General features: G+C 40.6%; 1 protein-coding gene across 4 annotated transcripts in view; it reads right to left on the bottom strand.

The window, feature by feature from the left end:
- The window catches only part of LOC119651880 (zinc finger protein ush), a 139771-nt gene that overhangs the window by 1895 nt on the left and 121480 nt on the right, over positions 1 to 16396 (bottom strand). For 2 of the 4 annotated variants that reach the window (XM_038055696.1, XM_038055699.1), the window contains exons 3-10: positions 9318 to 9768; positions 9036 to 9267; positions 8871 to 8971; positions 8639 to 8806; positions 8315 to 8569; positions 7535 to 8255; positions 7280 to 7482; positions 6870 to 7068 (exon numbers count right to left, since the gene is read on the bottom strand). In XM_038055696.1, coding sequence (XP_037911624.1) covers positions 6870 to 7068; positions 7280 to 7482; positions 7535 to 8255; positions 8315 to 8569; positions 8639 to 8806; positions 8871 to 8971; positions 9036 to 9267; positions 9318 to 9768 — 2330 coding nt within the window. The remainder of the gene's footprint in view (positions 1 to 6869; positions 7069 to 7279; positions 7483 to 7534; positions 8256 to 8314; positions 8570 to 8638; positions 8807 to 8870; positions 8972 to 9035; positions 9268 to 9317; positions 9769 to 16396) is intronic. The other 2 variants (XM_038055698.1, XM_038055697.1) reach the window with 2 other exon arrangements.

Raw genomic sequence — 16396 nt, 5'->3', positions numbered from 1 at the left:
ATTAAGTTGTCCTCTATTAGGGCAGTAGAGGAGAAAAACGCCGAAGCGGCATGTGACAAAATCATGCAAAGGACGCAGTTGATACCTCCTTAACAGAAGGTAGTTGAGAACTCGGGCAAACGGAGTAGGAACGGAATTATTGAATCTTTTTATGCCCAGCAAACGAATAAGAAGAAAATAGCCTCTTCACCGTAGAAAGTTGACTCAGCGGGAATTCCGGGGAAAGTTGGTAGTTTCTCAATTACGACTTAAACATTGACAAAAAGGAACGAATCGGTAGTTCGTAAGCCCGAGCAATGGACAAAGCATCAAGAACCAACAAAAGAGAAAAGGAATAAAGGAATTATTTCCAAGAGAAGAGTATGTCTTACGCTGCTATGCTTCGGAAAATCAAAGCTGATTCGGAATTGATGACTTGAGGGATAGTGTCGTATCAAGCGAATGCAGAAAGGGGATTTGATATTGTAGCCAAATAAATACAGCGAGGAATCAGCGATTAGATTTCGCGGTCAGGTGAAACAAGTCGGGAAACCGGAAGCTTTCAGCTTCAGGTTTGTGTATTTCCTTTATAACGACATTTGAGTGTGAATTTGTCCCATTAGTACGTAAAACGTAATATACGCATATATTATGTGAGAATATCCACCTTCGGGTGATATTGACATTCAAAATCTTGAATTTCCAAAGAAGTGCCAACTTTGACTTATATAACTTTGTTAATAATAGAGCGATTTCCACCAAACTTGGTAGGATCAAGCTCTATATTTATGGTGCTAGGATGAACTTGAGGGGGGTTCTGCAGCCAAATACTAAAAATTATAGTAATATATTAACAAATCAAATATAGTAACTATTAACTTTATTTGAAGGAATACCGATATGGAAGGTATTTCGGAGCCGGATTTGATTTTTCGGTTGGGCAGTTATTGAGAATGGCCTCGTTAAATATATGGTCAATTTTGTCCCCCCGAACCCCCCCCCCCCCCCGCCTTTCCAACAAATGTCAAAATTAAGATTAGCTTCGGAAAATACTAACCGAGACCTTTCATTTGATATCCCACATATTTGGTTAGAAAAAATGTACACCCCCATCGATTATTATTATACTATTATATTATTATGTACACCCCCATCGATTATTATAATGCCGTTTTATGCATTACAACCGCATGAAAATAAAAGCACGGGCCTCTTTCAAAACTGGGGAATACGGACAATACTTACTCGGGACAAACACTTTGAACAATTATGAGTGACTTCGAATGAAATCCAAAGTAATGACAATTAGTCAGGACAATCAATCACAGATGGTTCACCCCCAATGAAGACTTCCGAAATTAAAGCTGTTTCTAGGTTTAGTACAGAGTTTTCTTCTCCTACAGTAGATTACAGTAGATTGTCCATTTGAGAAGTTTGTTGATGCATCGACCACAAAGGAATACCACTTCCCACCAATTTCATAGTGCAGCTTACCATTGTTTGATAGCATTGATCTGATTCAAAAACTCTGTTTGATTCAGATTTAACCACAGATCATGCTTGCATGGCGGCGATCGCTTCATTGTGAGACAAATTGCTCGAGATTATCTTTATCGTGAGACGCTAGGAAAACATCATTTGTATAGAGCATTGTGTAGAGCGATGAAGGGTCAATATCCAGCATGACAGTGTCCATGACAAAACAAAGAAGAGCGGCGAGAGTTCGGTCGCTTCCTTAGTGATTACCCTTCGGGTCGCGGTAGAGCAATTTAACCTAGCGCACGAGCTCCTGTGGCATTATATGTTGCCGCATTGCATACCAGATGAGTCGGTGTAACACCCAGGCAATCGATATTTCACACGGTATTACTTCTGAGTACGGAGTCATATAACAATAGTAATAAATTTAACATTTCAGTCAAATATGACGAAATCTGGTGGATTGCACCACTCGTTTGGGGAAAATTGTTTCATAGAGTGGCCATTCTATCTTTTGCTGTTACAAAGCTGTAGCGTTTTTCGTGAATAGTGTCAAAGAACTTGCCCTGCCCAACAAAATCTCAACTTCCCACTCCCCTAATCAGTTAATCACAGATTTGACATGATTTTCATATAAATCGATATTTTTGTAATTGGAAAGGTCACCGTCACTTCGAAGATATAATTGTTCAAACTTTAAAGAAATTTCAAGATCGATCTTCTATTTAAATTTCCAAATGCAATATTGTAAGGGTACTTTAAACTTACAAACCTGCCAAGTTGATAGAAGTTGACTCATTAATTTAGTTTTCGAATAACATGTAAAAATATTAATCTTTTTTGTATTTATCCGCAAATTAGTTATCCTTTGTGAAGCTTGTAAAGTCTTATTAGAACTTAAAAGTCTTGAATGAAGTGCTCGTAACACACTTCAAGGCGTTGATCCAATATGGATTGTTGCCAACGATTATTATTTTATTTTCGAATTGTTACAGTCTTGGCAGATGCCGGATTTTACCTAATACTAGCACCAAGTGCCAAGCATTTAGGCCCGGACGATCTTACCTACTTAAAAGATAAAGGGGCGCTGGTGGTTGTGGCTGGTGGTAGGTTAATGGCAGAATCCGTCGAGAACTCCCCGCAACATCGAACACGTGTATATAATGGTGTATTTCTGCATGGTTTGAACCAGACTATGTGAGAGTCCTAGTGCATCAAGGGAAACTGTGAAGGATTTAGGTATAATACCTGTAGCTGACAATATTAAGGGGACTACAACCACCCGCTCGAGATGTCAAATTTCTTTTATTTCCCGAGCCAGTGGCTCATAGTTCACCTTTTCCTCCACGCAAGTACTACTTGCGGCTTATACCGGTAAAACGCACATCTTCATGTGATCAGCCCACTCTGGTATGTAAGGTTTTGGTGAATTGCCAGAAATAAACCCGAACCACACATTCTGCGCTGGTCGTTCTCCACCCTCTCTTTCATTATGAGCTTTTTATAAGCTCGGATGGGGACCACGCCGTCCTGAATGACCCACATGAATTCTTCCGTCTCAGCAAACAGTTTCCCAGCACACAGCCATCTGTTCGACAAATAGCTGCCAAAGAGAATTCACGTGTTTATCGTGCATTGCTTTCGACTTCCATTCATCGACCCGTTCTTGGTCCGACTTCACCCCACTCAGAGGATTGAAAGATTAATCCTTCAAGTTAAATGGAGTCAGCCCAGAGACAGCTGTATGCCTGCTCGTTGCTGTAAAAATCAACGACGCCCCTACCTCCGATGTCACGAGGAAGGTTTATCTGCTTCACGACAGAGTTTGGTTGATGCATTCGGAATTTGGACATAGTTGTTCGTATCCGCCGCTAGATATTTTCCAGGCCTATTTTCGACCACGGTAATATTCCGAATGCGTAAGCCAGTGAAGGGATAGCAAATAAATTCAGCGCGCTTATTTTGTTCTTCCCTGAGGGATGCGCAGCAGAGCATCCTTCAGATCACCAACTCGAGCATGGGATCCTTGCAGAATTCCTTGGATGTGGAGGTTACCAATGCTATGTGCTATGTGATGGCTTGGATTCGACATTTGTCTAATCCAAATTCCATCCGAATATCACGGCTGAACATGTCTACCATTCATAACAGACTTCAAAGATCATTAGTACCGGCGTCAGTACATCAAGTGCGTAAGCGCACTTAGCACCTAGGCTATTTTATTGCAAAACCATGCCCTCTAACATCATTCAGTAGCTATAAAAAGGAGTTCAATGCCATACAAAACCAGAAGGGTCTCAACGAATCCCCCTGGAAGATGTCTCTCCGTATATGGATAGGCTTTGGGGGCATTGGCACCTTCAGATGAACGCACTGACAAAATGGTATCCCACCCTCCCATGACTGTCGCCAAAAACTTTATAAGTTTGGGATCAATGCAATACAGCCGTAGGACTTGGATTAGCCGGATATGCAGGACGCTATCGAAAGCCTTGGAGTAGTCGATCGCCTCTAGGTGCCTCTCCTAGTCGATAATGAGTTGCTCTTTGTTACTCCTTGACCCAATTCGATAGCGTTGCTGCTCCTCGGAATGAATGTTTTTGGTCTCGAGATGCGCATTGACCCTTCCACTAATAATGAACGTCATAAATTTGTATAGGGTTGGTAAGCAAGTAATCGGTGATGTATCCGCGGGGTCCTGCACCGTGTATGTACTGGTAGATTTCTTATACCAGAAATTCTGCACCCTTTTCAGACCAGGGCTTCTCCAGTTCTTCGAGCTATTTATGGATCGTCGAACTTCCTCTTCGGTAACATCCGCAAAATTCATGCCAGGCGTAATGGCATGAGGGATGCATTCGGCGGTGATTCACTCAGCATGCTGGGCGGGAAACTTCCAAACTCCACCCCAATATTCTTTCGCTTTCGTCACCGAAAACTATACTGTCTGGACGCTCTGTTAGGACTCGTTGAGTGATCTGAAAAAAAAACTCCGCTGGTTCCTTCCTTCCATTACATCTTGCATTGAGGAGAGTTAGTTTGGAGTGACTTTCGCCATAGCGTCGTAATCAACTGCAGACGACAGAAAATTTCTGCTTTAGTTTGTCCAAAATTTCAACTAAATCTTTTGCGCTGTATTTTTCACCCGTCTGCTGGCATTGCCAGTGCTGATTTGATTTCGTCCAACAATGTCCTGCCTTAGTAAGTCCGGCTGACGTTCCAGACGATTTTTCTATGGTGCATCTCTTCGGCTACTCAAACCAATAACAAGAAAGTGAATCTTCTGAGCGTGCAATTTGACAGCCGTAACTGAACTGTAACTGAACAAGTAAATTGTTATTTCCGCAAATAAGTATTTATTTTAGGAGTTACTCACTCCCTTTTTCAGTGCTTGCCCCTACCATCGACCCAGTTGTGAAAAAAAATATCAATTTCGCTTGTATTTCTTTCACATTAGTTCATTTGATTATGTTAAATTAAAAGCGCCTGGAAGACGTGTGATTCGTTCCATATAAAAATCACGGTGTCTTCCATCTAATGTGTAATATTCGTCAATTTGCCATAAATAAATCCAACATTTTTACATGTCATCCAAAATTTGCCAATTTTCTTGATCATAGGCTTGATCCAAATGAAGTCGAGAGGTTCTTAAATCATTACATGACCATACCATCGCCAACTCTCTCACAATTTGCTCAAGATGGGTGCAACCTCATATCGAAGCAGGGGTCCTCATTTCGGACAAAATAATATAATGTTGCAACTTTTGGCAACTTTGCAGGTTTGTAAATTTAAAGTACCGTTGCAAAATTCATTTTGAAATTTAAGTGAAAAATCGGCTTTGATATTCATTAAAAGTTTGTGTCCGCTTTGCTGTCGTACGGATGATCGCGGTTCAAATCTCAATGGTGGCAGTGGGATTTATAGTATATCTTGACTAGACGTCGGATACCAGTCAACTCAGCTGTGAATGAGTACCTGAGTCAAATCAGGGTAGTAATCACGAGTCAACACAATCCTGATCACTTTGTGTACTATAGGGTCCGGTAATCCTTGAACGAAGCGCTCTAAAATACTTCATGACCCAGATCGAATTAGATTGCCGCGTCAATGATTATTATTATTATTGAAATTTGAACAATTATATCTTCGATGTGACTGTGGCCTTTGCAATTACGAAAGCATCTGATACGAAATTTTATGCAGTTACCCAAAATGGAGTCAAATGAATGAAAAATGGTGATTATGTTTAGCAGATCAAACTCGCGAAAAACGCTACAGCTTTGTAACAGTAAAAAGTAGAATCTCCACTCTATGGAACAATGTTTCTCAAACCGATGGTGCTATCCACCATTAAAATTTCTACTCGTCAACGGGATACCTTGTATTTTATATTTTAACTGAATGAATGGTGAAGTATGTTCAAGGAAATCTCGCATTTTTAAGGGCTTCCTCCAGCACTAGTTGAGTGCAAAATATTCACATATTTTCATGCTTTTGTTTCATTACTATCCCGACCAATAAGGTGTAAACGGCGAACATGGTTGGACGAGTGCGACAGGCACAATGTACAAATGTATTAAAATTTATTATTGTTAATTACGAGGCCAGAATTATCAAACACATAGAATTTTTACGACGGCGAATTTTGATCATTTAGGCCGCCAAAATCTGAATACAGCTCTACAGATGTACCCTTCGGCAAGCTATTGCTCGCACCTTGCTCACAGTTCGGGAAGGTAAGGCGGCTTCTTTAATACCTAAACCAGCTCATGCCATTAACAAAGTACATGTCTTTTAAATCCGCGAGACTAGAATCTTTCTAGGGGAAACAACTAAAGAATTCCAAATATTTATTTAATATCGCGTTAATAGTTTATATGTCTCTGAATAAATGTCACGATTGAGGAAGAGAAAATCCACGACGGATTGCATTCTCCCCTACTACTTCCCTATGCCTCAGATGAAATAGTATACGCGGTCCTCTTGCCTCTTAAGATAATTGTGATACTATTGGCAAATTTAAAGAAGATGTTTTTTGACACGTCGTGATCAGATCATGTGATCAGAGAATTTTTTTATTTTTTTGGCTTAAAGTCGTATCAATTGCTCCTATATCCTGGATATATATTCGTGATGACAAAATGAAGATTGTTAATTCTAGGATAATGTTGTAGAGCGTTAACAAATAGTTCTATTTAAACCTCTGGGCAAAAGTTCATATAAAAAAGTGATCAAACTTTATCTAACTTTATTTGCGTTCGACAATGTAAAAGACTCCAAACTAAAGATAAAAGGAGGCTTTTTATAACGAACATTCTATAACATGATTGTTAGTCTAGAAGTTTTACTTTACTGATAATTGATAATTTCAACGCATATAATGGAATATAATTAAAAATTATATTTACCACATTTCCTTTATATGAAGATGAATAGTTGCAATTATCACAATTGAAAATTTGCAGCTGTAAATGTTGATCAGTACTAACCGTTTCGGTTGAAATGATTTCCATTCCGTCTTCTTCCATGATGCAGGACATGTAATTTTCTTCATTGAAATCGGGCGCTTTCTTATCAAAATGCATTCGAATGTGTGTTCTCATACCACTAAAATATGAATAAGAGAAGAACCATTATACATTAAGGAAATTAAAAACTGTCTCGGCTTAGATACTTTCTGAACTTCTTGTAGAAGAAAGGATTAGCGCCTCTTTTTTGTCGATATATTGGGAATTAATTTTACATAGGTTTATGACAAATACAAATGGGATTTCAATATCGCTACCGATTCCAATCATAGCACAAAATGCATACTCACCGTAAAGTATTTCCTTTATAACGACATATCGAGCACCGGAATGCTTTTACGCTTCCATGAGTTTCTAAATGTTTTCTGCTTTCAATAGCGCTTAAACTAACAACATCACACACAGGACATTTGTAGGAACCTTGAGTGAATGTGCACTGCCCATTTTCATGAATAACTTTGCATTTTGTGCACTTATCTTTGCCCGTAGCGACCTGAAATCGTTAACTTAACATGCTGACTATTTAATTCAAACTAATTTTCTACCTGCACAGACAAGTCACTTCCTTTGGGACAGTAGTACGACTGATGAGCACGTAAATTATCCAGGGATGTATATTTAATACCACAAGCAGCACAAATTAGTTGTTGATACGCAACCGGCGGAGGAACTGTATCCGACTGACTAACTATATTCGAGGTTGAATGATTCTTGCCTTCAATGTCGTCTTTATTGCGCGCAGAACAATAATGTTGTTTATGAGCTAAATAGTTCTCGTATTTGCAGAACACTATGTTACATTCTTTACACTTAGAAACGCCTTGCTTAACGTAGATTTGTGGGGATAAATTCGTAACATTTGGAACTATATTAAGTGGCAAATTGGTAGGTAAATTGATTAGCGCTGAATTCATCGTATGGGAACCATCCTCTGATTTGTTTCCCAACGCTGATGTTAGCTTCAATGCTAGCTCTATGTTTTTACTTGACTCAGCTATTTTTATTGCAACATCTGCACTAATTGTTCGAGGTGACGTTTTACCAGACACCACAGTGTTAGGTGAGGGTGGTAAATTTAAAGAGCTCGGACTTAATGTTTGTTTCTTTGACGGAGATGGTGTCAGGGAAGGGCTACTTGGTAATGAGGGGGCACATACGATGTGCTCAGGTGTCATTTTATCGCTTTTGTCTGAGAGATTTTCTTTCCCGTCTGCTGGACGTTCAAATGGCGATTTCCGGAAGGATAAATCAAGGGGCGCTGATTCTCTGGAAAGTAAAATAAGGTTTACTATGATCACTTCAGGTTTACACACAATGAAATTTACCTGTTGATAGAATCCTCTGTGCATGCTTTGAATATCGCTGGATTTATTGCTTTGAGGTTTTTCTCCGTGAGCACTGATGGTGACGGACCGTTGTTGCTAACAATTGCGGATTCTGCTAAATTTGAAGGTTCAGAGCTTGCTGTTGATAGTGCTGTATTTGGATTGGAGATTGCCACTGCCAGAGGACGCATCGTCCCATTCTCATATGTAAAACAAGTAGAATCAGAGTTCTCCACTCCACCAGTGAGCGAAGCCCTATAAGATGCGAGAGTGTCAGAAATTCGATCAGCTCTGCCGGAAAAGTAATGAAAACCAAATACTTACATGGGACCTGGTAAAAAACTGGCCATCCGTAACAGTGAATATGGTATAATTAAAATAGGATTCGTAGGTAAAGCCAAAAATGGTTGCAACGAAGACAATGGTGTGGTTGCACGAGCAGGGGGGCTTGTTGACTCGGGCTTTTGTGTAGCGTCTGTCGTTGCGGGTAAACTATATAAAATAAAAATTTAATTATTCATCCATTCACATTTATTTTCCAATTAATTCTACTCACTTGTCCATTCTACGTGAGTGGCAATAGTGCTGTTTGTGTGCACGGTAAGTTTTTACGTTCGAAAAACGAATATCACATTCTGAGCAATATCGATCTGTTTGCTGCATTTGGAAAATATCCTTATAAGAGAAAGGACACCTGCTAAAAGTTCATTCTATAACTTACTTGACTAGAATTATCATCCCCATTGGACATATTCGAAGTAGAAACGGGTGAAGTTTGATGCATTCGCATATGGCGATTCAACGAAACTTTTTTATCGGCACTATAAGAACATTGGGCACATGCATATTGTTTTCCGGTCTTTACCGATTTCGCGGATGGCTCGCCACTAGCAACTGATTCTGGAACAATAATATTCGCCATATGTGTATCTTCTTCATTGTCTTTCCTAAAACTATAACAATAAATTAAATGTTATCTATTTTAACTATTGTCCAAAACCACCTATGGGAGCAATAGTAAGTTTGATGAGCTTCTAATGTGGAGAGAGATGAAAAGCCAATACCACACGGATGACACATGAACACTTTTACCCTTTGCAGCATATCAACACCATTGGGACTTTTCACACCCTCACTTTTACTGTCATGCTTTGTCAGCTCATCAATGAGGGATTCATTATTGATTATTTTGAGATCTTTCGCATCGGGTTTTAGTGCCGGATCGGAAGCTAATGAAGCATTCAGTCTAACTTTTGGGAGTTTAGGCTCTTGTGGTTCCTTCACTTGCTCGCTTGGCGGTGATTGGTTTCGTGTTGCTTTTTCATCGCTACGTTCTGCATTTGATGGTGGCGATGTAGAACTGAAGGACGGTTCACCTAATTTTTCTTCCATGTGGACATCTAAGGCGTCACTATTAGTTGTATCTTCTCTGGAGTCATCCGTTTCCGAACTATCTGAAATTGGATAAAAAAATTTTCATATTAGCTTTGAAGAATTTTTTTAAATTTTTTAAATTAACGATTGTTAAATTAAAAAACAACGCCAAACCGATAGAACATAGACTGCCTAAATGTGCCCTGTGGGTTGCGGCTTAAGAATATAGACAAAGTCTTCCCTGCTACCTAAAAGGGCTAGAAATTTGTGGGCTAGCAATCTGCAAATTTTGCTTCGTATAGAAACTAACCTCACGGCCAAGACCTTTGGCTATCGAAAACGGGCCATAATTGATTTCTGGAATGTGCGGTAATGGTAGAGAGGGTCCTCAGAATGTTGGCTTTCCCAGACTCAAGCAAGAATTCTGGGCCTAGGCGAAGTAAAATGGTGGGACTCTGGAGAATACTCATCTTCCTCTTGCGGCAACGTGCTTTTGTACTCTGGAAAGCCAAGTGGTAGCAACCTCCACCTGGGAGTCGGTTTCTGACAGACTTTTGACTGCAAGATTCCGGTCCAGGTTAAAGAGTATCACAATTGTAAAATACTACCAATCAACGGAGAATTCCGATATAGTGCAGAAGGATGCTTTCTACGAGCAATTACACGCAATTGAGGAGAGGCTTCCTAAAGGTGACATTGTGGTCGTGATGAGTGATCTGACTGCCAAAGTGGACTCTGAAATGTAAAGGGAAAGTAAGGTCTTGGCGACCATACGAGCAATTAGATTGACCACTTTACAATCAGCAGTAGATTGACCACTTTACAATCAGCAGTAGATGTAAGAGTTGTCTGTGCGTAACAAAAGGGGGGATTGGCCTCGAAAGGAATCACAATCTGATAGTCGCTTACCTTCGCTTATGCGTTGAGTCCACTTCTCGCAGGGTTGGGGAGCTGCAACTACCCCCCCCCCCTCCTTTTTAAGCAACAACCGCTTGTATGATACAGCTGTCGCTCGACAGTGAGAGAGATATGTTCTTGATCGGATGATCACACTGAGCATCAAAAATGCTCTTTTTCAAGCGCTGCGCAGATTATCTGCTACGCTAAAGGAGCGTCATAAGATCTAGCTGACTGGAATCATGGAAGCGAATCAATTAACGGAAGGTCTATTGACTGCTGCAAGTCATGGCGGGCACAACGCGCTCGAACTTCGATACCGAGCAAAATCCCAGGAGCTTCAGCGTGGTGTGCGCCTTGACAAAACGGAATTTCCAATTGTGCTGGTCAGGGAAGCAGAAGATGATTTCAGAAGTGTATACCGCACGACAAAAGAGCTTACATATGGTTGCCTATCTTTCGATGATCCTGCGAAAGAAGTTAACGGTCGACTCTTCACTCGTACGAACATTTTGGGAATCCGAAACCTTTCCCAGAGAGTGGAAAAGGGGGATGATTGTAAAGATTCCAAAGAGGGGCACCCGTTTTGAGTGTGGCAATTGCGTGCCTGCCGGTGCAAAGATAATAGCCAAAATAATCCTACAACGCATCAAAGAATATCTCGAAAGCTTGATCGACAGAGAGCAGACTGATTTCCGCTCCGGATCCTCCTCCATTAACAACCTATGGGTCATTTTGAAACAGTGCATGGAGTTTAGATTTTCGCTTTACTTGCTCTTTATCGATTTCGAGAAACTTTTGGATTGGATTATCAGAGCGACATATGATGGCGCAAAATGTCAGTGCTGCTCCGATGTAAAAGATGGTTTTGAGGTTCAAAATGAAATTCACCAGAGTTGCATCTTGTCACCGATATTATTTCTTCTTGTGATCGGTGATGTTCTCCATGCTGCCTTGTCCAGAGGACGTGGAGGAATACAATGAGCTATGATATCTTTTTTCAAACACCTCGACTATGTTAATAATAATCGTTGGCACAACAATCCATATTGGATCAGGGCCTTGAAGTGTGTTAGAGCACTTCATTCAAGACCGTAACGGTATACTACAGTAGACTGTAGGAGACAATGTGGTCAGCATTGCGCTCGCCCGAGATTATTACCCTGATTTGACTCAGGTACTCATTCACAGCTGAATCGACTGGTATCCGACGTCAAGTCACGATACAAATCCCACTGCCACCAGTGAGACATGAACCGTGACCTTCCGTACGACAGCCTTGTGCTCTAGCCACTCAGCTATCCGGACACTGAAACCAATTAATATACAGAAATATCTATCTATTAACATATCTATTAATTAATTACTGGTTCTAAACGAACAGATCGCTGCTGTAAGTTTTAATGACAGCGATGTTACATTATGAATTCGGGGTACGGAAAGAACCGACACTTCAGCGGCTGAATCGACAAGGTAGTGGCGCTGGCTCAAGAGGTCGTAAATTGTGGGGCGATGTGGTGCTTCATTTCAGGTAGTCGTTACCCCCGAACTCCCGGCGAGTCTACATTTTTGAAGAGAAAGTGCAGGAGATGGTACATTATGTGGTCTTTTCAGTGTGGTATCAGCAGACCCCGGTACTTGCCAAAGGTCTTGACGATCTACTGCCCGATCGTTCTTTTCGGGAGGCGGATCTGGACCATGATTTAGTCCTACTTCCCGAACGCAAAGCACTGACTATTTCTGTCAATTTAGCCGTTAACAGCCAGTGGTGCCGTTGGCTTGAGGTGTTACGAGACACTTAGCTAAGCGCGGGTGGACCTCATGAATTTTATTTTCGGCGGTGTGGCCAATATACCAAGAGGAGCCGAATCCGCACATGCCGGGCTGGCTTGTGTCCTTTCTGGAAGTCTCTGCAGTCACGAGATTATTACCCTGATTTGACTCAGGTACTCATTCACAGCTGAGTCGACTGGTATCCGACGTCAAATCACGATACAAATCCCTCTGCCACCAGTGAGATTTGAACCGCGACCTTCCGTACGACAGCCTTGTGCTCTAACCACTCAGCTATCCGGACACTCGACTATGTTGATAACATCTATTTGCTCCCTCACCGGATCATGCTCCTTGGCCAAAGCTCTAGATTTGCAAAAAGAGGCAGGTAGGGTTCGGCTGTAGATAAACACAAACAAAACCAAGGTCTTCAGTCTGACGCGCTCTGTCTATCTGCATAGTGGGCCGAGTATTGAAAGCGTTGATCGATTTATATATGTAGTCACTCGAAGAATCCAAGACAAGAAGTACAAACGAAGAACTTGATCGGCACAGAGGTCTGCACCCGAATGCAATATGATCGGAAGGCGGAAGTGGCAGTTGATAGGTTACACATTAAAGGCAGTAAAGAAGGAGTGAAATATATATATAATAATACGAAGGTGTTAAATTGTTTCCAACTTAGTAGATTGGAACTTGAATGAGCTACACTTCTTTCTCCGCTCTTTGCAAACATTTTTGAATACATGGCCGAGGCGCCTTTTACAATGAAATGGGGGTTAAAGGGTAATATGTGTCTAAGGAGGGTTTTCAGATTCATCACTGCAATTCGCAGCAAACACTTAGATAATGCTCACTGATTTGATACCTAAAGCCATACTATCAAATCTTAGGTCTACCTGTTTGTTGGTAAACCTCGGACAATGCAAGGCAGCGGAAAAGAGTGATTGAATCGAAAGTTCTCTATGACGGGAAAAGGAGTCGACAGACAAACAAACTACGAACGGTATAATACTATCTTGAAACCTGTTAGTGAACCTTAGATCCGATCGGAAATATGATACAATGACGACTGTGGCAATGGAAAAAGGACAACGAGTTTGGTACCTGGAAAGTGCGACATCTGTTTAGAAGTGGCCCTCTTAGAATACTCATCAAACAGATCGAAATTACAAGATAGATGCCTTGGCGGTCCAGGAAGGGAAAGTGGGCAGTGGGGTATTTGACTCACAAATGTACACTTTTCTTCAAAGCGGAGGAACATCTGGAAAGCGCGAAAGCAACATAGCTTTTTTCGTCCAAAAGAATTTCATCCGCAACATCACGGACTGATTAATCATAGATGTTGATGCTACATCGACATAAAAGAAGAAGTAGCAATGGAAGCATGGTCTTTAGTTAATGTGCGAAAGAAGCAAAAGAGGCATGGTATGGCAAAGTAATTTTATTCTAAGTGATCAGCCATATGATGAAATCCGCACACGGTTGTTGTCAGCCAACAGAGCCTATTTCAGCTTACAAAAACTGTTCCGCTCGAAACGTTTCACCATACGGTCAAAACTCAAGACAATGATTTTGCCAGTCCTCATGTATTCCTCGGAAACTTGGATTCTTAGCAAGAAGAATTTCGAACTCTTGGCCGCGTTCGAGAGAAGAATCCTTCGAAGAATTTTTGGCCATCTACATGAGGATGGACGATTCCGTAGCCTACATAACGACGAAATCTATGAGCGATACCATGACCGTCAGGATGTGGATAAAATCCGACTCAATAGGTTGCGGTGGGCGAGTCACTTAATCCGTATGGATGAGGATGATCCAGCCCAGAAAGTCTGTAAGGGCAATATCTATGGTAGAAAAAGAAGACGAGGTAGACCTTGCCTAAGATGGAGCGATGGCGTAGGTCAGGACGCTAGACAGCTTTTAGGGATTTCGAATTGGTGGACCTCGGCGCAAAACCGGGATGTCTGGAGTTCCTTATTAAGGCAGGTCTAGACCGGATACCGGTTGTTGCGCCGTTAATGATGATGATCAGCCATATCTAATGTCAAAAAGCTTTTGATATAGATTTTTCCATGATCACCGGTAAATGCCTTTACGAAATATTTAAATCATGACTGGCGGGCACACATACTAGAATTTAAGAGGTTGGAAAGGAATTCCTTAGACTATTCTATACTCATGCAAATAAAAGAACCCTACCTTATTTCAAGGTAGCTTTTTGGAAATGTTTGCTATCAGAAAATTTTCCCGCGAAGATGCATTTATCTCAGTAGAAAAACAAAGTTTCATTTAAAAACAATGATAGATTTATAGTCGTTACAGGTTGGCATCCTCGCAGGAACATTGCAGAGGCAATTGACGAGGGGCTCCAATGATTAAATTTCGAGAATTGATCATCGTTGCTACACCGAAAAATAACTCCATCAAAACATAGATAAACTGGCATGAGGCCTTTTTGAGATAGTAGATCACCAACCTTTGGAAGACCCATTTCTCGTTTTTTGAGTACGACTGAGTGTACTATATAAATGAGTCATTTTTTCGCTTTATACATTCCCTGTACCGCAGCGACCAGAATTATCGTTTGATATCAGATAATTACGTTCTTATTAAAAAACAATTTATGGTCGAATTAGAAAACTTTATTTGATTTTTTCATAATGTTTCGGCTACCAGAAGTGGCTTTAATAAAGAAATATTTTGATAGGACATCAGTTTTCCTGAGAAAACAACGCACTGGACTTTGGAATATTTTTTAAATAAATCTGATGCACATGATAAAGTCACGTTAGATGGACGAGGTCAATAGTTCTAACAGAGCAGGTGGAAGATGCTCATATATCGAAGACTTGTTTGTTATATGCACAACCTATGGTTCCCCTTTTTGGACTGAATAATGTTCACTATATTTGTTAGTGACTATGTTGTACCTGTGTTTTCCTGTACATTGCATAGTATTTTCTAATGCAAGTATTGTGACGAATTTTTATTTGCGAAAAGCTTGGAAGCATATTTCACCGCTACAGACAGATCCAGTTGTTCAGGTGAGGGATAAGGCTCCTTCACTATAAGGTATTTCTTAAATGAGAGTGCTACATCGACAACGGGTAAATTTAGAAATTGTTCCCAGGTCAGATTGTTTTTGAGATAACAAAAAAATTATTGGTCCTGAAAGTGCTCATTCTTTGATTTTTTTACTCCGATGTTCTGCCTTTTGAGATTAGACGTTGTAAACGTGACAGGTAAATATAACAATTGACCTACAGGCCAATTTCTTTACGACTGGAATTTGAAGAACCTATCTGTACTTTGCGGCAAAAAATCTGTTGACAAAATTGTGAAGTTTTAATCGATTTTCTTAAAAATAGATTTCGTTTTAGCACTTTGCGAGGTGATTTCGTTTGAATGAAATTTTACTCTACAAGTTAACATTTTTCCAAAAATTACCCGAATCATGGCTACATTTGTGGTGGTCATCGCTTAATTTACTCTTGCAAAAAGTAATGATTTGTGCTGTGTATTTGCACATTTTCGTATTATCACAATAATATTTAAAACATTGTTATTAATACAGCCCCAAGTGGGAATTGTTTATCAGTGAATAATTTTTATTTCATCTTAATCATGCCGTTGAACGATAGTGATACTACCATCTCTGCTTTTGAACGGATTGTTTTAAATATCTTTGTATTTATATGGTTTATTCTATTATAAGGTATGTAATGTTATCTTACCTCTTTGGTGCAACAAATCAGCATTACACCCCCGGAGCTGAGAGCATTTTACTTAAGACTAATGGAGAGCGATTATCACGGCGATCACACCTAGATGCATACAAGGCAGCCTTTTGAAAGCCAATCGTTTGGTGACACAACGCCAGCGCAATATCTTGGATAACCTCACTCGATCACGGATTCTAGAAGATACACGGCGAACACTGCGACTGGGTGACTACCTAAACATTAGACTTGCGGTTCCTTCCAGGGCAGAAGCAGACGCTGCCTCACCTCTGCCCTGCATCAGACGCTGCCTCAC

Source organism: Hermetia illucens, chromosome 3 (genome assembly GCF_905115235.1).
Source record: "Hermetia illucens chromosome 3, iHerIll2.2.curated.20191125, whole genome shotgun sequence".
NCBI classification, from domain to species: domain Eukaryota; kingdom Metazoa; phylum Arthropoda; class Insecta; order Diptera; family Stratiomyidae; genus Hermetia; species Hermetia illucens.
This window is presented reverse-complemented; position numbering and strand designations above follow the sequence as displayed.